Genomic DNA, 24764 nt, shown 5'->3' on the forward strand with positions numbered 1-24764 from the left:
TAACAAATCCAGGCAAATACCTTGTTTCCATTGCGAGGATCATTTTAATGTGAATACATCACATTTGTTCCAAAGTAATAATAAAATAAATGCATTTATACCTATCAATGAATAGAGTGGACACAATTTCTTTCACTACAACAGCCTACAACCTAAACAAATAAATACCTACACTCAAATATAAAGGGCTATTCAAATTCGTTTCTGTACATGGGGATCTCGTAAACGATAAGAGATGGAGTGTCGGTTAAAATGTGGTAAAGTTGCGTATTTTAGAGACCTATTCAATGATGTAAAGAAATCGAATATAGCTCCTTTGGTTCTGGAGATATACAGGAAAAACAAAAAATCCCAAATTATTTTTTTGCCTTTACCTTCTTTATTCGCATATTGAAAATCTGTCCACATTTTGCTATTGGCACTTGATGTGGGCTCTCAGAATATAATTATGAATCTTTCATACAGGGTGTCATCTGACTTGGGCCACCCCATCTTCGAATTTTTAAATACGGACCTGTATTTTTGTGGTAGATTTTGGATCGTAGACGTTCACTTCATAGTGAGAAATTAAATTCAGTTTTATATTTCGGAATTTTTCGGTAATATTCGATTATAATTGTGTGAATTATTCCCTATTAAATTACGGCCCTGGAAATTGGTTGACTGAGTTGAATAAAAACATAATAGCAACTTTCACGTCTCCCTATGTATTTTTAGGTACCGCTTTTTATTATTTAATCTGCAGAATAATTCCACCTGTGGTATATTACTTGTATCTGCCTCATTAAAACTTGCCTGAAATGAATGCAACTTCATTCTAACCTGAAATATTCAACGACGTGTTTCAGACGCTGTACCGACAATCGCACATATCTAGTGACGTCTCACTAGCTTTCGGCAAAGTGGTGTATCTTGACAACGGCAAATGCTACTGAGATAAAATTCTTTTCATCATACCCTGGATGACAAAAAAATGCACAAAGTTAGATTTAGCTAAACAACCCAATTGTAGTATACTCAAGGTAATTGAAAATACGATAGAACTGACCGGCACTTGATTAAAATCCATCATAACGTATTCTAAAAACACTTTAATGTGAGATTTATTCATTGTACAAAACTGCGACACGTGTTTCGCTATACAATAGCATCATCAGGCGTCACAATATACACGTGTCACGGTTTTGTAAACTGTCAAGTGGAAATCTCACATTAAAGTGTTTTTTTGAATACCTCAACTTATTTGCTTGGTGAAATTTGAAAATTTATCGCTGGAAACATGAGCTTAGTGGTAACTAAAAAAATTATAGAAATCCACGTAAATTTAACAAAAGTTGACACATAGGGTTTAATATGAGAAAAATTGTGACAATTCGATTTGATTATGATCAAATCAGAATTAGAAATATATACTGTAACCACTTCAAACACTTACCAAACACACGACTTTCTATTTTAGTATAACCTTCAGTTATAAACAACCAAATGATATTTGATAAAATTTCACAAACAAGGCACTCTATTCTCAAACAAATTTATCATTTTCTGAATTGCCCATTTAGCCGTTTGACTAAAACCTTTCTAAAGTGCATCTAGTACGAGCATCGTGAATGCACTAACTTTTGGCGGTATTTAAATTTCCATTGATCTGAAATAAATTTCCATTTGTTTTACACATGAAACTAAATCATGTTTATTATTTGTTAGGAATCACACGCTAAAAGTTAAGACCTCGTTAATCCTTAGCTCGCACAAGTTTCGACTTCTGAGGGTTGTCGTTCGTAGTGGTGCGACAGCTGGTTGACGGAAAAACATATTTTTTTTTCAAGATCTCTTCACCATTTATTGTACAAACTGAGAAGCGGAACAAATGCAGCAAAAATCGACTTACGAATTGTGTATTGAATTGGGCGTCGAAGATGGCGTGGGCCTTTTCTCCTCCCTGATGGTGCTGTTGTTGATTTTCGACGTCAGCCTCTTCAGGACATCGTCCATGGATCTCTTCAAGGGATGCGAGAAACTATTGTTATTAAGTAAACTACTATTATTATTATTATAGTGAATGTTCGTCTTCACATCCGAATTGGGACTACTACACTCCGAAGAGTTCCTTCTTCTCTCAGGCTCATTATGCAACGACAGAGCCTGGATACTACTAGACATAAGAATGTTCGGTTCCGAGGAACACATTATCCTCGCGGTCTTGTTGGGAGGAGTCCGGTCCTCTTCAACTTCTTCGGCTTCGCTGCCCGACACGCTACCGGGCGAAGACGACTCCGACAGCTTGTAGAATGCGTTGGAACTGTGTACCATGGTGGTGGTGTCTTCTTCGCAGATGTCGCTCAGGTTGTTGCTGCTGGTCTCATCGAGATCAGTGAGGTTTCCCCCTTCGCTACCACTGCCAGGCTGGTGGGAATGGAGGGAGGTTATGGTTTCGGCCGAGTTGGCACCTTCGTGTAGTTTAGTTGGTGGGGACTTTCGCTTCGATGACATATTTCTGAAATGAAATGAAATTTGTTAGTTCAATGTCTCAAAAGGCAATTGATTATTTTAAAAGGGCAAATGTAAGCGATATATCAAGACTTTTGACGTTGAAAATTTGTATATGTTTCCTGATTCTTCATTCCAGATATCAGACGGAGACGATTGAGGGTACTAACAGTTGAAACGTCGTAGCTTTCTTTCAATTGTTTTAAATAATTTTTTATTTTTCCATCTAAATTTCTCATTATATCTCATATATATTTCTCATTGTTTATATTATAAATGTTCCACTTATTGTTTCATCCCAACACCAAAGCGTTATTTCAACACCTCGACACCTGTTTCGAACACCACGTGATCATCTTTAAGGGGAAGAGTAAACTTGAAGATTATCAATTGGTGATCGAAACACGTATCGAGGTGTTAGAATAATAGTTTGGTGTTGGGCTAAAACTCCAGTAATATTCACTTCATTTCATGATCAAGGTGAATCTTTTTGTTTTGATGTCATTTTCATCAATTAACAAATTCATCTGAATTCATCTAAATAATTCAATATAATTTTTTTATTATTTCATTAATTTTTTCCTCTCCAAAATTTGGGGAGGAAATTTGTCGAAAATGTTTTATGCAATGGGAGTCCGAACCCCAAAGAGCTGATTTGTGTTCGCTTACTTGTAAATGATGACCTGTATGAAGAAGCTGTCTTATAACACAAATATATCCAATATCGATAAACTTAAATCTCACAACCTGCATATGATTCACATTTCTATTGAGCCGAACAGAATTAAAATAAGTTATTTTATATCGTTTTGCAATGGAGTTCACCACGTTTGAGATAAAAATATGAACAATTTTAAAATCAACTATACGAAATCAATGAAAGAACGATAGTAAATCGATGATAGCTCTTTTGACTTGCAATAACTGAATTTCACGTCCACGCTTGGGTAATTCCAAAATTATAGGACGACGCAGTTTTTGAATTGATTGAAGAGAAATCCATCAGGTTATCATGGGTAAGTTAATTTCGTGTCCTTTTAAAAGACGCATTACCCAACCCTCACATTGAAAACTTTGGAGGTTGTAGCCCACCATTGCTAGATGTTGAAAGTTAAAGGAGTGAGAATACGCTGAAACTAGTTTTCCTTAGAACCAAAGTCAATGTGTCATTGAAAATTGAAAAGTCAAATGCATAGTACATATATGACCCGAATGAATATATACATCCTTTCTGTAGGGTAATAATTACTCAATGTGAATAAGTTAATACGACATACCCAATGCAATCCAAAATCGCCACGGATTCACTTCCTCATCTAGAATCTTATCCGAAAATCTCTAGAACTAATCGCGATTGCGTTGACCACTACCACCACGATCATCAAGAAGTATTTATTGCCACGATTGCTAGTCAGTTTTCAATTTCCGCTCTATAACTACAAATCTGATTAGCATAACTACTAGCAATCCGTCTTCGGATCCGAATCAGCGTCGAACTAATCTTAGAACTCAGAATGCGTGTTCATATTTCATGTACCCGAATAACAGTGTTTATCCGAGAACAATCACGGATCAAAAGGGTCACGCTGCCATTATCATTCGTATAGAAAGAACTATGTAACGATTCAATCACAATCTCGGATTGTGGAAAACAGTTACATGTGAGGTCGGCATGTGAGAGTTTGGACCCGATAAATTTTCGAAAAATTTTCTGTTTGTATGCTGTTTTCCATCTTGTTTGCTACATACATTGTATTTTTCGTTTTATTGTGTTGATCCTGTAATAAACAATAAATTTCCATAAATTTTTATATACGTATGTGACGCTTTCCATCTCATAACAGATATTTCCCTGGGAAGCAAACTAGTACTAGCACTTTTTCGAACATGACAACAGGTGAACAGTTAATATTGAGATAGGCTACAAATGAGGTGTCATTGTCAGATACTGCCTAATAATGTTTGTGAAATATGTTGCTAAGGGGATGAATAGTGTTTTTTCCCAAAAAAAAGTTTCTGTTATATGGTGATGACAAACATTTTTAGACCCTCTGCTTTTCAATTTTTGAATAATGACATGAGGTCCTCTATTTCTAATCGTAGGACGTTTGAAAATGGGAGATTTGAATTAATCACTAAAATTACATTTTATGCTGAAATTCCAATCTTCAAAGTGATATGAACAACATTGCCAACTGGTATTACTCAAATAGTATAGAGATGAATGTCGATATAGATTATAGTAGGAAATTTTTCCATTGTGAAACAACAACAAATTTCAACAATTCTGTATTGGATTTAGTTCCCAACATCAAAGACTTTGCACCAAACTTGAGTTTCAATTCGCATATTTCCTCCGTTATAAGCAAGGCTCTGAAAGTTCCAGGTTTTTTTAAAAGAGTAACTGCTGATTTTACAAATATCCAATGGTTGTAAGAATCATGCGGTGTCTTTGTATGACAGCACTTTGAATACTGCTCAATTATCTATGATCCATTTTACAACGTTCACTCTCCAAATAGGGAAAGGGTTCATCAGGTATTTTTTAGTGATGTCAGTTTCAGGGCTCTTGTCTATTACAACTACCAGAATTGTGAACAGTTCATCATGCTGTACTCACTTTCTCTAAGAAGAAGATATGGAGATTTATCTTTTCTTCATAACTCTAGTCTAGTCTAGTCTAGTCTAGTCCTAACTTGCTATATTTCCAAGTACCATCTCGTACCACCAGACTCCTTCAATTTTTAAAAAGGCTGAAATTAGTATTTTCACTACGACAATGTTTTATTAAACATTAGACATAACGGATCAGTGTATTCGAAAATTGGACGATAATGGAATAAAAGTTATAGGTTATTAGAGTATATAATGTGGAAAACTGAAATCTTTAGAAGCAATATATATTTAAAAACCACCACTCATTATTTTCACGTTGTCAAATAACGTTTAAGTATAAAGAACTCTAAACTCCAAGACACATCTTATTGAAACAACTGAAATTTTAGAATTTAGCTCAGTTCCTTCACGAATTCCTAAATACGAGATTAATTTTGTTTTTCTATGTGAACCAGATTTTTTATTGTAACTGATTATAAGCTTATTTATTGCTACCGTTACATAAAAATTATCGACTCAGTCATAATGACTTATTTATGTTAAATAAGATATTTTGTGCCAGGGTCGGTAGTCGATGGACATTATTATGTTGTGGTCGCATTCAGTATGAAGTCGTTATGATAATACTGAATCTTGTTAAATTGAATAATAGTAATTTCGACATAACAATTTCAAGCAACGCATGACTTTGCTTTGTTCATAACCATGTCACATTTATCGAGTGTAACGATCATATATGCTTGAATTTTAACTTCAAAATCAACGATAGTCCATAATGTCACATTGTAAATACGGAATTGATAGTTCTGTCAAATAATCAGTCCCATGGCAGAGTACGTGATCTTTGTGAACTGTCAGCTCCATGGAATAATAAAAACATTGTGCAGTTATAAATTGATACTTGTCATACATCTACGAGATCACGTTTTTCGTCACTAACCTAAAATTACGGACTATAATTGGTATGATAAAGATTAATGTTGAATGGATTCTACTTGAACTGTTTGGTGAATTATTAATGAATTTATCAAAGTGCAAGTCAAGTATATATGTGTAAATGGAGCTAATATTGTCAAAGTCAGATTTTTTATTCATTACATTATTTTCCCTCTGTAAATGGATCATTTCCAAAAAATAACGTTTGAATGCGTTCTTCTCGACGTCAATAATCCCAGTATCATCAAAATTTACTGAACGGTTTTGTTGGATGGCATGTTCGGTCAAAGCACAAGAAAATTCGTGCCGAACAATTCAGTAGAATCCATTCAACATTAATCTTTATCATACCAACTATGGGTCTAGTATTGTAATCTTTGTACAGTTTCATCACAAGAACTGTTTGAACACTGTTTTTCATTAGTAGTTGTGATGAAATTTCATTGAAAATTTCACTACTAGAAAAGTACTTATTGAAATTCAGTTCTGCCAGTGTTTTGTGAATTTTAGAGATTCTAATGATATAAAAGGTCATATCACACGTGCATGTAGACAACAATGAATGTCTTCTTCGTTTGAAAAGGTTCGCGGTTTAATTGTTCTCTAGACAAAACATTTCTGGAATGGACCAACAAAAGATCTCGTTTCATCTTGGGTACAAAGAGGACAACACACTTATTCTTTGTATAAATAGTCTGAGCCAACAAACTAATTCGGTTGGGAAGACAGATTAATTTTTCATTCATGGTGCAGATAATAGGACAACATCCATTGTGAAGCGTTCATTATTCTGATTTTCTTCGAGTCCGTCGCTAATTTTAGCCATTGTTAATTAAGTTGGGGTACATTCATGAGCTACAACATTGCTTGAAAACATCTTTCCGAATTATTAGATTAGACAGTCTAATGTAACCGTGAAAACATTCACATCATTCATTCAGTTCTCAATTCATTCATTAGACAAGATAAAACCTCATATATATTATATAGTATGCATCAAAGTCAATTGAAGTATATGATTTTTCGAAAAATTTCCCATGATGGACGGACTTTTTTATTTGAAAGTGGTTGACGATGTTTCGTGATGCATTTCATTAGTTCGGACTTCCATTGTCTAATATGATATAAAATGATTTGAAATCCCTGAAAGAATCTGTAAAAAATTAAAAAGGTTATCTGAAATATAACAACCGTATTAAGCAAAACAAAATTTAATTACAATGGAACAAAATACAGGCAACAACCAGAAAAATTGAACTATCAACACGAGATGAAAATTAAAAAATTATTAACAAGAAATGAAACAATTAATTATTACCCGAAGACGATTGTGGATACTAACAATCGAAACGTCGTGAAGTAACATGGTTTGATATCTTTCAATTTCTAATTTTTTCATTTCTTGTTAATAATTTTTCAAGTTTCATCACGTATTAATAGTTGAATTTTTTTTGGTTATTGCTTCTATTTCATTCCATTGTAATTTGAGTTTTTTTTTGCTCAAAATAATTGTTATATTTCAGATAAACTTTTTAATTTTTTACAGACTCTTTCAGGGATTTCAAATCATTTTATATCATATTAGACAATGGAAGTCCGAACCAATGAAATGGACTTTTTTATAATGATAGGTAATACCACAGAAAAAATCATGGGCTTGTTGAATCATCATTTCCTTTTATTGAGTTAAGAGTAAATAAAAAATATATTCATTGGAAACCTCAACGGTGGCAAAAGCCATTATCATAGAGAGAGATGTATACAATACAAACTGAAGATTCGCTTAACATCTTTCATTATTAGACTTCGAAAGGAATTTTCAAAAGAAATTTTATGTAAAATATCGTCGTATGAATGTGCCTATACAGAAAAACATTTGCTGCGTTGAAAAAATCATTGTTCAATTATTTCTATGAGAAAATAAATATGAATAACTGGAACAAATATACTTTTTTCTATCTCTAATCTTCCTCTCATTTTTCTTCCAGATATTATTCAAAATATCATTGAAATTGACGTTGAAAATTACTGAAGTTCAACAATCCTAATATAACTCATAATTACCCAAAGCTTCTTCTACCTGAAAAAGATTTTCATCACTCTCTAACCAAAAATTAACACTTTATTTCTCCAATTCGAATATATTCCCTTATTATTACACTTCAGCAAATTCTCTGTTGTTTCAGCTTAATTTATTTTTCAGATGATGGGAGTAAAAATTCTGGGAAAAAAGCAAAAAAATTTGAGTCTTTCGCAAAAATATATTTCAAATAGTTACTATTTATTGCGTTATCAAATACTAATAATCTGATTGTGTGCCTATTTGATGAAAGTATAAGTAGAAGTATAAATTGAATATACACATTCTGTCTTCCCGTATATATTTTACCTTTTGAGTTATATCAAAATATCAAATACCGAAACATTGAATCAAAGGACGATACCAATTTACTGGAATAATGAAGAAACCGTAGCAAAAGACATGAAAATTAATTCTCTTCCAGAAAGAGAGATAATATATTTATGATGCAGCCCAATGATACATTTTTATGAAAACAGCGAATACCTATTGAAATGGCAGTCTCCGACATTATCGATTGGCCGTGCCGAAGCAATTTGTGTAGCTACAAAGCGGCATAAATCTAATTTCTCAAATAAATATTTTCTTTGCTTCATTATATTATTTCTGTTTCATTTCGGGATCTGCAGAAACGCCGCTTTCTTTCGTGCTACGCCTTTATACTTATTATTTCCGTCTTTACAATTCGATAATGACATTTTCCCTACAATAAACACAAATATAAGACTCGAAAACACCAATTTGAATTTATTCGCTTATAAATTTCTTTTGGAGAAAGTTCAGTATGAATATAAAATTCATCGTGCGAAATCTATTGAGAAGTTTGTCATGACGAAACAAAATCATCGCGAAAGTTCGCCTTATACCGAATGTAAAAAATAATATGTGGTAATCTGATAATAAACATACATGTAAGGTATCTGAAAATGAATAATATATTCAAATGAGCTTGTAACACGTGAACCATCAATAGAGATGATCGATACAAAGAAATGACAATTTTTGATTCAAAATAATTTAAATTCAGGTAAAGAAAATATTTATCTTATTCAATATTATTAACAATTTAAATTTTCCCTATTATATAAAATATTTGAAATTGCTATCTCAGAAACGGTATGACCTACAAGGTCGGTTAGATTGGACAAAAGTTTTCTATTTTGGGGAACTACAATATTCTCTTTTCAGATCGAGAATATCAGTGGTTGTTTTTGATATACTCGTCAAAAATTAAAACTGTCACATTTCGTTTTTAGGCTCTACCGACTCTATGTCGAATGATACAAAAAAGGCAAGGGCACTTTCAATATTGTTTCATGTTTGTTATCATCTGATATAAACCAGTTTGCAATGCGAGGTTTCGTTCATTAGATTTCATTATCAACTTTATCTTTGAATACGAGCCTCTAGTTTTTTTCATCGATATTTGTAGCCACTGTAATAACAAATTCAGCCAAATTGATACAGCTTCTTTCGGGTCCATTTCACTACTTTAAACAAGTAGAGTAAGATTGGATCGGCAAGCATATTCACAGCAGCGATTTTGTTCTTCCCCGACAGATAAATAGATCTGTCGGAGTTTGTGCTGATACTTGCCGCGGGTAGAGTTCTCCACTGCCGTTCCCTCTTGTGAGTGGCGTTGTTCTACCCCGAGGAAGTATACGTCTCTCCGGCATCCAAATGGTGTAGGATGCTTCCATCTACGAGCTGCACATCCTCTTCGTAGTCCCCGCATCGTCCTCTTTTGAGATGGACCATTGCACATTTTTCTATCCCGAATTTCATACCGATAGCATTCGTGTACTCTTCTACCACCCTCGAGGACTGATGGATTTCCTTTTCTCCAGAGGCATAAAGTTCAAGATCATCTATATGAAACAAATGGGAGATCTTATGCATCCGGTTACCGGGGGTGATTTATTTTTTGTAAAATTTGCCTGTCAGGTGAGATGATTACTGTTATGTCGGTATCGGGTTGCAACAAGGTTTTAATATAAACCTAAAAACATATTGAACTATGTTTTATTAATCACATAATGATCACATGTATAAACATAGGTAAAACCAAGAACATCAAAAACTACGGACGAAATAATAATTGACATCTGTCAGCAACGAAGGTACAAATGAGCTCACTGCGTTTCCAATATTATCAACATAACACTTACATAATCAAGTAATAGCCACCCAAATCGTATGAAACTTTTTGCATTCGTTCGTCCAAAAGTTCTTGCTGCCGGTATTGGAATAAATGAAAAAATCGGACGGGGTCGATCGACTGATGACTCCTATATTCAGAATTGGTACATAAGTATCTAAAAAGCATATTCTATGTCAATAGAGTAGAAGTGCCAGGAATGCTAATGAAATACTCTTTAGAAAGTCTTATACCGATGAATTAAAATAGAATTAGGTGTCACTTGCTACTGGTGTTGAAGACACCATGATGCAAGACATGATGAATGCCTTTGACTTCGACTTCAGTTACCATGACCTAAGGAAGGTAAAAAGTGGGTACTTTGATTTGAAGAAGACCCATCAGAATTCTGGAAATAAAAGTGAATGTAGAAGATGTAGTAATGTGATAGTAACAGACTCATCTTCGCTTCCTCATTCTCAGGCTTCAGCACTTAACACATTTCAAACAATCACATATTTTTTTATTCGTAAACTGGATCATTTTCCGAGAAAAATGATCACTCTCCTTCGAGTGATGCAATTCAAAAGCATCCATTGATTGAATAGCGCCCTAATGGCATCCAATCATTCATATTATCAACAGCACCTAGATTATGCCCTTATACGTATACTGGAAGTCGCTTTGATAAATGATCACAAATAAAATACATTATAATTGGATTTCTTGTACATTTTATGCATTACTAACATTTTCCGCTTTAATGTTTGTAAATTGTCGAGTTTTAAAAGTCGACATACACTTTTGTTGTATCTAACTGGCCATAATTTATATTTTTTACCGGTTCGGCCAGATCGCAGCGTTCTGCGTTGCATTGTAATGAAATTGCTGCACACGCGGGTCCAATTATTAGGTCGTTCTTCTAAATGAACAATTGTTGTCAGTTACCAGTTACCTCTACCGTGACCAGTAATGACTGCTCAGTTATTCTCAGCATCAGATTCATGAGAAAATAACTCTTGAAGTTTTTCTGAGTCGATTTGTTAAATCATAGTTAGATAAAAGAAGGACAAAGTTGACGAATCCATGTTGTTTGGACAACAGAGGTTAAGTCATATTTTTCACAAACTCATGATCTGATATAAATATATAATTATACTTTTCTCAAAGATACATATACTTTTAGATCGAATGAAAATTTCACATCCATTTCTTGGGATACAACTACACCTTGAAACTATACTGAAAGATAACGATTGAAAAATATACGTTGAGTAATTTTGCAAGAAATGTGATCCAACCTCTTTTGTTCAAACCAATTCTTGGGAATTGGAAAAAAATAACCATGACAAAAAAAAGTTCGAAATATTCATCTGTCTAAACTAGCTACGCAGCAGGTTCTGGTAAATGTCTGCCGGAAAACAAGTACTTCACCAGGTAATATCACGCTGGATATTGAATTATATCCGACTGATAATCATGCAAGACACATAGGTTAGTCTCGCAAATGTTTGTCGTTCATCCAGCAGCTGAACCATGCTAAAATTATTCGAGTAAATAACCCACAGACCGGTTCTGAGCCTCACTTGTATATGATATGATTTCATTAGGATGGTGTATGACCCCATTTCCGAATCAATGTCTGGCAGAACTTCAACTGAATATTTCCGAATCTGTAGATGGAGAAGATAGAATCGTGAGAAACACTAAAACGGTCCACTGATTCGACGCCATTGTGTGAAAAATATAGTATGAAAAACTATAACTTTCTACTCAGTTGGTTAGCGGAGAAACAGATTTGGACAAAAAACAGATTCGAACAGAGAACACATTTTCCTAGCTGATTTGAGGATTTCAGATTAGAATGTTGCCAAGATGTTCGCGAGGAACATCGGCAACATCTCCTTTAGCAACAATAATATTTTTGTTTTTCCATTATCAAGAAATAGAAAATTACTTTTCAATTTTTGAGTGCCCTGTAGCAAATTGCTTCAATCATATGGGTTTCCATATGATAAAAAAGTGGCAACTAAAAATACTAATCGACGTGTCCGTGCATTTTTTTGGACACATCTATTCATTTATGCTATAATTTATTATTCGTCTTTTATAATATTATTCGCAAAATGTTTCTTCGAATCAGTTACTCTTCGAAGTTCTATAGATCGCGGTCAACTGCCAGAGCTAGAAAAAAATTCTAACACCCCTCAATGAAATAAATGTGCTTTAATTGCACATCAAGAATTGTGCAATGGAATATACCGTAACGTACCATTGACCAGATCACCGTGATCTATAAACTAGTAACAATAACTATCGACAATGTCTCTCTTAATGCGGAAGACGACCGTACTTTTATCGCCGCACAAAATTAATTTATACACAAATATAATTATCGTGCGAGTCGTACGTATCTGGTACCGTTGGACTAACATACATAACAACCGGGTGATTGTCTATATTTTACAACCTGGTCTTGTACGATTGAATAAAACAAGTGGAAGATCAACATCTCTGCATTAGTTAGCTCTGTGCACAGCAACTTGCTTTCTTCAGTCCAGTTTTTTCAACTTTGAGGTCAGTGGAATTAGCAGTACGAAAATGATGTTGGTCAGCGAGCTTCGCAGGTACGAAATTGAAATTTGGTGATGATTTACCGACCTACGATGGAAGATTTCTTATTTAGTAATTATAAGAGATGCTTTAGAAACACGAGACAACTTAAAAAAAAATAAGGAATATTTCACGAAATTTCATGAATAAGATTTTCTGCCCGTATGTATGCCCATTCCAGCAAATGAGTCGAGGTATTATTTGAAAAATTATTGTATGAAAAATCAAAATGATGTCAATTACAATTATATTTCCTGATACTGACAAAATAAAATATATTTTATCAAGTTGAATAATTGGTATTATATCCGTCCATCATGTTTCAGGGGATTAGGTAAACTGTTTACTTCAGCACCTGAGGAGAAGGGTGCTAGAACGCCAGCGGTTATATGAAAATATAATCGTATTTTTCTTCAGTACACTGTGACCACATAGTAAAAACTAATTCAACATTGTTTGATCTTCGGTACATTTCATTTCTTTGAGAGTCACTTTGAACTTTTTGAAATGGTATTATTTCAATGTCCCTAACTAATAAGGATCTATTAACGAATCACATTCATTTCTGCCCACAAATACCAATATGATTTTACTAATGAAAATCCTGAACAGTGTTTAAGATTGCCATAAGTACCTGAATTTTTATGAGGATTTTCTTGTTACACCAATCTCCATATTGTTCCTCAGATATTTTCTATAAGCAGACAAGTTTTGTTATCACCCATACATTTTAAATGTGGCAAGTTATTCATTATATGTGACAAATCCTAACATACTTTAAGCGAAGCGTAGTAAAATGCCGTCGTGGGCCAAACAAAATATCCTGATACTCATGAAAAAAATACGACAAATTAATGTTTCTGATGTGAAAAGATGCCAAGTTCGTGTAGTAGCGATATATATGGAGTATGCAGTTCATGCTCTTGAGCGAGCAGGAGTTAGTCTTCTGGAGATGCGAGCAGAACATATCAATGTCTGTTTTCAAATACCCTCAAGAATAATACATGAACATTTTTCCAAGCAAACTTGCATGTTTGTGTTACTACATATCCTTTGCAGCTGTTTGTATTGCCTCCATGAACCTAATAATGCCATTCGCATGATCATCTTTTGAAATAATGGCCCTTCATTAGGAATAGTTCTTTCTGATGAAGTTATGGAGATACACTATGAAAATGATGTACCTGTGATATTCTTATTTTATATGGTTCTATTTTGAATAGCTATAGAATAATGACATTTGTATACATTTTTTCCCAATGAAATTTTTCTCTGTACACTACATTTTATATGATTTAGTATTTCTTACTTCAATGAAAGAATCCCACTGAATCATTTCAGAAATTACTTTCTGAGCAAAAGTGTGGTATCATTATTCAACATTGAGGTATTATGCAGTGTATTATGTATTATCTAGTGACATGAAACAATAACGGTCAAATTTAGGTGGATATTTACTTTTAAAGACTACCGAATGACTACCTGAAGTTTTATGACATTTTGCTCGTTAATGATTCTACGTATATGGTAAATGAATTCATACTCCGTCATTCCTTGCAATATCTTTTTCTACGGAAGTTTATGAAATTTGAATGTGATTATTGTTAATTCTCGTCTTGTGACTTACTGAGCTAGCATAATTGTTCTATTCGAATGCGTTCTTCCTTTCCATGTAGAATTCCTAGTGTAATTTGTTAGTTGGGATACAATACCAATTGTGAAAAATGAGAAATAAAAGTTTTTATGTTTTTCACCACTTGTATTTGTAAGTAACGTTACTGCAGTTTCGTTCTATAAGAACCTTCTCAAAGAATTATAATGAACTGAAAATTATTGATAATATTAGCCCCGTATATTGAAACACCGCTATAGGTAATAACACGGGTACTTGATTGAGTACCTGAATTTTATTTACCTGTAACAATGTGGGTTCGTTAATTTGAAACCGGCGAGTGAAATGTTAATATGTTTAATATTGTTTTCCGTTAACCAGCTGTCGCACCCCTAAGAATGACAACCATAAGAAGTCGAAACTTGTGCGAGCTAAGTACTAACAAGGACTTACCTTTTAACGTTAGATTCCCAACACGTGTTGGACCATAGCAAGTGAAAATCGCTTGAACCACCGACCAACACGGCGGTCGATTTGAGTGAGTGAACAAAGCACCCACGTCGAACCGACCGGCTACCGACAGATGCTTATACTTATGAATTTCCAAGAAATCCAAATAATTGAGTTTACAACCCTTTTGCTTGCATAGTGCAAAATTTCTGTATCGCTTGGATTCGAGAACTTGTGGTTGTATTCCAAGGAATGGTTTGAAATGTCGAATCATTTTTAGCTAGTATGAAGGATGTTCCAAGTTCAGCATACAGTTTTGAGAAATTTCGGCCACTTTGTCCCACATAAACACTATTACACACACAATTAAGGTTATAAACTCCAGATTTCTTCATTTTGTCCACAATATCATTTGAAACTAGAGAAGATCTGTGAACCAGTTTATTTGCTATACAATTTTTTCAACTGGGAGTGTAGTGAGTGAACTGGTTTTGTAGCAATCTCACAGTACAATCGTATTCAGTAATTGTTAAAGTACTCGTATATTAACATACCAAAGAGCATAATTTCTCTATGTGAAGTGATAAATTCAATTGTAATTAATATTTCATTGGAAATAATTCTATAATACTTCCTGTTGGAAAACCAGCACCCCCGTGAATATCTTGGAAAACCTTAAAATTTTTTCAGTTTTTGTACTTTCAACAGGAGAAAATACGGTAACAAATTACTTCACTTTCTATAAAGTTATGAACTGGGGGTAAACTGGACCAAAGCATATTTTCCTTAAAATATATAATATGCAGTCTTCAAAGAACAAGTAGTAAACACTCCGTTTTCGAACAAAAAAGAAATGAATTCATAGAACAAAGAGCTCGGGCATTATTCTTCGAAAGACCGCTTCTAGTCTCTCGGTAATGACGTCTAGCGTGGAACAATAAATCCCGATTGGGTCAAGTGTATCCTCAATATCCGAGGAAAATGACTTCCTCGATGAACAAGCGGACTTGATGACACGCATTGTAACAGTCATTATGTAAACGTGGAGTTTTATTATGTGTCTCCTCGAATGGAGGGTTCCGCAGTCTGTGTTCTGTGTGTTCTGTCCCCGACTCAATGAGACATGCACACGTAATAGCCGACAACAATAGATATGCGCCCTCTATTATTATGGCTTCTCTGTCAGAAGGACAGATCCATAGTGATTATATCATTACATCTTTATGATGATTACTAACCATTGCAGATGTCGGAGACATAACAAATGGGGCAGTGATTTCCGAAAATATTTTCATTACTTTGATAATACTCCTGGCAGTTCATAGGGTAGGATTTTTTATGGAACAGAAAGTGTGCTGGCGACAGATCACTCATTTGTAGTGATGTGTATTATTGAGTTATCTGAGAAAATATTATGAGTCTCTCACAAATTTCAGTTATTATTTTTTTTTAGTAATTTTTTAAAGAAAGTACAATATTGACAATTTGATATGATTTAACCACAATAATTATTCAATTCAAATTCCGTTGGTGGTAGAAACGATACTCGAAGTCTCTTTTTAAATATATTAAGAAATCTATCTCAGATTTTCAGAAATACCGCATCTACCTCGAGAGTGATGTACAGGTGATATATATTTGCAGCGAATGGGTTCTTCTTTCTTAATGAAGTAGGTATAGGTGTGTGAACATTGTATGGACCAATTTTCATTCGAGTAACGATAATCTGCTCACTGTGAGAGATGATTTGGCAGTTTTGAGATACTACGATTATGTTCGGTTTTATTTCAGTGACTTTGTTTGTTACAACGTCGGTGATATTTTAATTCACCAGTTGAACGTGTCTTCTTGAGGTACTAACTGGTACTGCTGAGCGAGAGGATTGCAGTATACAGGCCTCTCCAGATATCATGTCGGCTTTTTGTTACCCGTAATTCCAGTATCATCGTGGACAAATTTCACATGTTGGACCTGACTTGCTTCAGTTCTCGAGTGCTATTAAACGCCTCGCCTGTACTGGATATTTCTGGAAATTGGTAAGCATTGTGGACGGTGTACAAACCGCAGTTCTTAGTCTTTTATTGGATTTGGAAGAGTCCGTGTCAATGAAATGTCTGTCTCTTTTCCTCACATATTTTTGTGAGACCCGTTGCAACAGTCTTGTTAACTGTTTTGTATTGTAAATAATTTTTGTTGTGAGATTGTCGCATTCGAATTGTAAGGGTATATTTTTAGGAGACATTAATTTTTGGGAAAGAAAGTTTTTGTCCTGTACTTCTCCATCTTGATACATACAATGTGGGAATCTTCCAAAGGAAGAAAGGAAGCAATCAATTTAAAAAATTAACCCTATACAAAGATGTGTAGATCATGCAAAGAAGTGACTTTCAGACACAAATTGGAAGAAAATGCCCTCCTGAAACAACTACTTCCATATAAACATTGAATTACACGAAAGAAAAATACATTTGGAACAAATACTTTTATATGAACGCTGAGTTATGCGAAAAACACTTCTCTCTATTCCGTTTGTTAATTTTTGAAATTTGATTGCTTCTTCTTTTCTTTGGAAGATTCCCACATTGTTCGTATCATGATGGAGAAGTAGAATTGTCGTACCCTTTTGGACATACTTCGTTTGTCCATGAATCACTTGCCTTACTGCCTAACATTTGCATAACACATGAGCTGTCTTCGTCTTTTTGTTGTATTTCCAGTAGCTGAGGTTTACATCACATCATTATACTGTTGATATCACTTTCATCACTATTAACAAGAGTTAATAGTGTCGTTCAATTCCCCTCCAAGTTGTTGAGAGATTTTCGAATAATATAAACTGCAACCATTATTTATTATGTTTGAAAATATTATGTTACTGATAATCACAATCTGTTGATCGATTGTTTAGGATCTTTTCCAGGTTATTTAGAAATAATAGTAATACGAAAATACAGTAATTCAAAATATATTCCTTTACAATTGATACTGTTAGCTGTATTATCCCTGAAGTCACAGTAAAATTTCATTTGGTGAATAATTGGTTCACTGAGATGACATATTTAGTAGCCATTGTGTCAATTTGGTTGACTGGTTGGTTTACTTTCATAATCATAGAGTGTTTTGATTCGTTGAATGATTTTATATATGGAATAACAGCAAAACAGTAAATGATAAGAAACAATAAGAGAAGAACGATATCTGAAAAAGTTCTCCGTTTCTTGAGGTAATTATTTCATTTCAAATGTACATGTAGCCGAAGGTTCAAACCGAAAGTACTGACACTGAATAGAATATTTCCAAAACTGCATCAATAGAAAAAGTAAATAATTAGATATTTCTACATCAAAATGAATCTTGGCAAAAATACATTTTCTAATATTCATTTAGCTGAAAGATTATTTTTAATAATTCCGAAAAAAAACTGTATCAAACGGAAACATTTGCAGGTACTTTTCACTAACTGAAAAGCATCACGTTCAATAATATTATCCCTTGTACAGCCGAAACGATGAATAAACATTTCGAGTTGTATGGGATAATTGAAATTGAAATTTTCGCGATATGAAACACAGTGCACAAACACAACAAGGACACTTTGATAGCTTTTGTAAATCTCCATTATACAGTACATGATCCCCCAATGGGTGTAATCCTTCGCTTTGCATAGTAATCTGCTTCCTCTTTCGATCATTTACTGTCATTTCAGCAATCGTGGATCTGTTTCGGTAACAATTTCAATTTATGTGATCAATAGACCTCCATTATTTTTGTGATGAATAGCCGGTCTTATATTTTTGCATAAATTGCTATCAAAACAATCAAAATGTTTAGCGATTGTTCAGGGCGATTGTATAGGGTGTTCGATGTGAATAGGTATCTATTTTTCATTCGATAATTGTTCAATCAATGGACTTATAATTGTTCTATCAACGTATTTCCAATTGTTCAAAGTCATTTTTCAATCTTGATTGCAGTTCTATTGAAATTGAAGTGTATGCATGGGTATCTCGTAAACGGTAAGAAATAGAGAGGGTTGAATTGTAGCAAAGTTGCATATTTTACGGTATTGATTGATCCGCAAAAATTTCCTAATTCTATTATCAACGTATCTTTTCGATTTACAGAAATATTGAAAATCTTGGAATTGTGTAAACTTTTCCATAGCAACTTTCATCAAACTATTACTGTATGATCCTAGAATTTCTACACAAGGTGTGCTCTGATTTTGGGCACCAAAAATTCCTGAAATATAGACCAGTATACAGCAAGCGCCAAAGGTGATGGCGAGCGATCGCGAAGGTATAGACTCTCCCAACTTTATTACTATTGGATTACGATAATATTCTTGTCGGCCAGTATCGTACCTATAATTAGTTTCAATTAATATTCCATTTAGTGTTAGAGGTAATAGTACAGTTCAATAAAATGTTATATAATGATACACTTATCCAAAAATAAATTTTTGTTAGGTGATGACTTTTTTAGAAACAATACAAATTATGTAGACAATGCGAAACGCTAACAGCATTAGAGGACAAGTAATGATTCTCATCCGTACAGAGCATTTGTACATATGTTTTGGAAGAGCTGTAGTAGGGGTTACATTGAAAATAAGTGTGTGCGCATGGGGGTGAGCTGGCCATCACGTTTGACACTTGCTATACTTCAAAAGAAAAGAGTCCATTAAGTAACCTTACAATAATTCTGAGATCTGTTTTTTATGTAGCAGATTTTGGATCGGCAATGTATACATAATATCGCAAATTCAAGTTTTTTCATATTCCCGGAAGCTTCGGAAATTCAATAACAAGTTATCATTTGTTAATACTATTCCAATAATAGATCGAATTGCAGCCAAAATAACAAATGAAAACAGAGCGAGTTCTCACTCGTCAGTCTATGTAGAAGCTTGGCTTTGAAACAGACCAACAGGCGTGCCTACGAAACAGCACTATCTGGTATTGGATTATGAATGCATTTTTACGGCTCAGACTGTTTCAACTTTCGAATGGAAAAATATTAATCAGTGTTCAGAATGAGCTCAATAGAGAGAGAAAGAGGAAATATACTTTACTGTCATGAGAGTAATCTTTTGGAAAAAGTTTCACTTAATCTATAATGCAGTTCATATGTGAAAACAAAGTGCATTTGAATTATTTAATTTTCACTCAATACATAAGATTAGTTTGTATGTATAAAAACATATAAGTCTTACAGAATACTGGTAAATAATGAATAAATATTTGTTTAAAGATTACCATTATAAAATTCTTGTATATTCTTGTATTTCTGTTACATTCTCAGGCAAATGGTTGAACATTTCATTATTTTATTTATTATTTTCATATCATCTATTTTAATTATTTTATTTCATTTATTAAATTCGTTGAAACTCATTGCGCCCGAATTTTCTTTGGAAAACTCATAATTCATTATGAAACATAAAAAATATTGAAAGGGGTATATTTTTAGAAGATATTAGAGAGGTTTTTGTTTTCTACTACCCCATCATTATAGAAAAAAAATGTGGGAATCTTTCGTATATTTCAACATTCATATAAAAAAGTATTTTTCTTTCATGTAATTCAATGTTTATATGATAATAGTTGCTTCGGGAGGGCTTTATCTTCCAGTTTGTGTCTGAAAGATGATTCCCACATTTTTTGTATACAAAAGGAAAAGTAGAAAGCCAAAAATACCTTTCTTTCATAAAAAAAATCCTACACTGGTCGCTAACATTGTGAGAATATAAATCATGGTGTTGGAGTGGATTATTGCAGTTTTTTGTACATTTTAATAGTGGCCTTGAGAATTAAGGTGGTTTCAAAATACAACACGAACACAACCTGTTAATAATGATGATGCTTAAAAGCAAATTACAATAGCGTATCGTTATTTTAACACCTCGACACGTGTTTTGATGAATAAGGTTTATCTTCAAGAGGAAGATGAAACAGTTTGATCTTTCCTTGAAGATGATCAATTGGTGATCAAAACACGTGTCGAGGTATTAAAATAAAGGTTTGCTGTTTGGAAAAACCTCCAGTAATATTCATGACTACAGCAAAGGTTTCAGACGGTGCATCACAAATAGCGTATTGCTTAATTTTCAATGAAAGATGAGTTTGAAAATGAACTTTTTCATTATTCAAGGCATAATGGACACAATTTGGGCAAGATAGGTATATGTTTTTTATGAAAAAGTCATCTCTCATAATATACAAGCTCTTATGTGGAATAATAAATGAAAAATCGAGTATTTTAATTATTTTGTTTTTATTTACTCTGGTATGAATATGAAATTATATGTCCAGCACAATAAAGTGAGTATTACAAAAAGCCAATTTTTATCCATCAAAAACATAGTGTATCAATTATAACGTGATTTCATTTCAAACGAAAGTAACTATATCATCGCAGAAACTAGCTTTGTGCCTTTCTAAAAGTGTCTTCGTGGATTTCGCATGACCTGACGATGATGATGAATGTGTGCTGGCTTGTAAACAACTATCATGTGTGTTATTTTAAGGAAGCGAACATCCGCCTTTCAGTGAAATATCGCCTTGTCTTTCGAGAACAATCCCAAACAAGTCGTACTTTTGTCCTCAACCCCATGTGAGATGATCCGTTAGTAAAACGCTTCACCGGATCCTGTGTGGAAAATAAATAGGCTTTGATGGCCGTATATAGGAAACTGAGCTAACATCGGAATATATAAACGAGCTTCTTTATTCTTTGAATTATTGTCGTTTTTCGTAGGGAGTGCCATTGTGGATCAGTTGACCAGAAATAATGGATTGAGAAATGTAAATAGGTTGAGAGGGAACGTCATTGGAACTAACCCGTTTTGTCGTTTGATATGAAGGTGAGATACAAAATTTGCTTGATTGAGTGTGGAAGTTATTTCTTATCTGTTGCTTTTACATTGATTTCATTTCATTTCTCAATTTTAGATATGATGATTAGTGAAGAATTTAAAATATTTGTTTGTTTGCAGAAAAGTTGTAAAAGTGTTGTGAGTAATGTGGTGCTTGCACTAAAATACCGTACCAGTTAGAACCATATGAGAAAACAACTGCTGCTACAGAGCAAGGATCGGCTCAGAATACAATCAAGGCAGAACTTTGACAATTCAGAGGTCACCTGAACAAAATAGGGTTGTATAACAGAGAACTTATTTGCAGGAAATGAACCAAGGAACAACGCACATTCTTTGAGAATAGTTGTAAAAGTTTCCTTAGGTTGTTCAATATCGACTTTCAATCGATATCCTAACATTTTCACAGAAGTTGTTCATACAAGATAACTAAAACTTGGAAGTATATTTGAAATGACTGTACCGAAAAGTATGTTGGGTAAGGTAAAGCAATGCACTTTCATCAAGTTTTATTGTTTTATATTTTTTGATCAGAATTTCAAATGAGCTGAGTATTTTTGGGAAAGGAAAAAGAAATAAACATGAATATAACAAACATGTTTCCTAACAATACTTCTTGTTGCTGGTTCAACTAGTGGCCCTAAATTTCGCAACCAATGTGAGAAGTCTCATTGGAAAAGTCCAAACTCAAACTATTTTCAGTTTCGAGCTAATAACCAACGAATAAAATGAAAACTACTCCATCTAGTAAATAATGATAATGTACATACGAAAGTATGTTCACAAGTATCAGTTTCAATTTCAAAATAGGTAAGTATACTTATCTACCCAAAAACAACACAACACAAAAATACAGGGTTGTCGCATCGATTTGTCAGGTTGCTTGAATTTATTTTCTCGCCCGATAGTTTTGATTTTGGGACAAATCCTTATATATTAATTCAAATTGTATGTCAATAATAATGGGCTTGAAATATTTGAGGTAACGAATATATTCAATCGATATCCTTAGCTCGCACAAGTTTCTCAACTTCTGAGAGTTGTCGTTCGTATGGGGGCGGCAGCTGATTAACGGAAAAACAGATTTTAAAACAGATTCTAAAACAGATAAGGATTATCATCGTAACTGTTTGAAAAGCTCTCCATTTATTATGCCGTATGTGACTATTCTTTATTGTTTCATTATCATATTGAAAATGCAAGCGTTTTTGATAGCAGACTGCGCTATCATGTTTATGGCTATACTCAAACTGTTTGAGTACGGGAATACCTCAACGATCATTTCATTCAATGGATAGGTAGGGACCCAGATCACCTAACCTGACCAAAATTGATTTTGTTTATGGGGTCATATCAAATGGATTGTCTACCAAACTCCTCCAGCATCATAGAAGACATGAAACGAAGAATCACTAGAGATTTCAGGGAAATCCCAGAGAATATGCTGGAACGTGTAGAGAATTCGTTTAAAAAAAGACTGACATTATGTGTTGCGGAAAATGTTCGCCATTTTTAACATCTTTTGGACTCCTCTATTCAATAAAAAATTTAGGCGTTATTGTTCATATTGAAAAAAAATTGAGTAAGTGAACGTAAATAAATGAATTTTTTGTGGTTTGTGTGTGATTGCTGTATTAGGCATGCAGGTGGTGAATTTCGTCTGCAAAATAGGTTTTTCTGGAATAATTTGGCAATGCCGCAATGAAAATTCGAAAACAAAAATTCCTTACAGGGCTAAAAAAATATATAATCTTGTTGCTTGTTGACTCACCCTGTATATATATATATATATATATATATATATATATATATATATATCGTGAATGATTTTGCGATCTCTAAAATGAATTAGACAGCATGTTTGATGAATGGTCGCTCCAACTTCTCATAGATAACATCATCCTATTGTAACCAATTCTCACAAAATAAAAATGAATCATACACATAAACCATCCTCGTTAATCACGCCTTACATTCGTGAAATACGTATGAAAATCCATTTGATAGTTTTTGAGATCATCCCGTTCTGACAGAAAGGGCGAGATACTTCAATTATGATAACACAGATTATTTTCAATAAAAAAAAAAACAAAAATCTACAAGTCACAGACAAGGGACAAAAAAGCCTAGAATATGCCATGAGTGGAATAGAAGTGCAATAGAATGTATACGAGGTCTGTTAAAAAATTTAGGAATGTTCAAATTTCGGGGGCTACGTATATTCGACTTGCAATTTTTTATTTTTTTCATGTTGCTACACTTGTTTCGAATGCATGTTCACAATTTCAGGTGTTTACCATGTTTAGTTCCTTGGTGAGAGGCATAAAAATTAGAAGTGTATTGCGTGTTCCTCGATTTTCTGTTATCGAAAAAAATGGATCAAAGGATTTGCATCGAACTTCGTGTTGAAATGTTGAACTATCGACAGGGGCATACGGTGATTGTACTCTGAGAGAGAAAAAATGTTTACAAGTGATACAAGCTTTCCACAGGAGGTTAAGAACATGTGAATGATGACGCCGCAACACATCAACAACCGATGAAAATTTTGAGAAAGAAAAGAAAATCATTTCGGAGAATCGTTAAATCACTATTAGAAAAGTTGCTGAGGATGTCGGCATATCGGTTGGCTCATTCCATGCATTTTTTAGTAAATCTTGGGAATGAAGTCTGTGGCAGTGAAGTTTATTCCAAAATTGCCAAATTTTGACCTAAAAACCTTCGCATGAGCATCGCTGAGGAGTTGTTGAATGACGTCAACGGCGATCCGAATTTACTTGAAAGGGTTATAACTGGTGACGAATCATGGGTATATTTATGACATCGAAACTAAAGTCAAATTGTCTCAATCTAAGAGACCAAGAGCTAAGACGAAAAGAAGCACGCCAAGTTCGATCAAATGTCGAAGTTTTGCTCACCGTTCACTTCGATTACCATGTCGAAAAGCATCAGA

At 33.8% G+C, this 24764-nt stretch overlaps 1 protein-coding gene across 5 annotated transcripts in view; it reads right to left on the reverse strand.

Annotated features, from left to right (window-relative positions):
• Positions 1-24764, reverse strand: part of Sox102F (transcription factor Sox102F) — a 615532-nt gene that overhangs the window by 131703 nt on the left and 459065 nt on the right. For 4 of the 5 annotated variants that reach the window (XM_074170029.1, XM_074170028.1, XM_023174652.2 and 1 more), the window contains one exon: positions 1892-2497. In XM_074170029.1, coding sequence (XP_074026130.1) covers positions 1892-2497 — 606 coding nt within the window. Of the gene's footprint in view, positions 1-1891; positions 2498-3767; positions 4057-24764 lie in introns of those variants that run through there. The other variant, XM_074170030.1, reaches the window with a different exon arrangement.

Source organism: Leptinotarsa decemlineata, unplaced genomic scaffold (genome assembly GCF_025532065.1).
Source record: "Leptinotarsa decemlineata unplaced genomic scaffold, Ldec_3_MD MMD2_P_RNA_scaffold_6, whole genome shotgun sequence".
Taxonomy (NCBI): domain Eukaryota; kingdom Metazoa; phylum Arthropoda; class Insecta; order Coleoptera; family Chrysomelidae; genus Leptinotarsa; species Leptinotarsa decemlineata.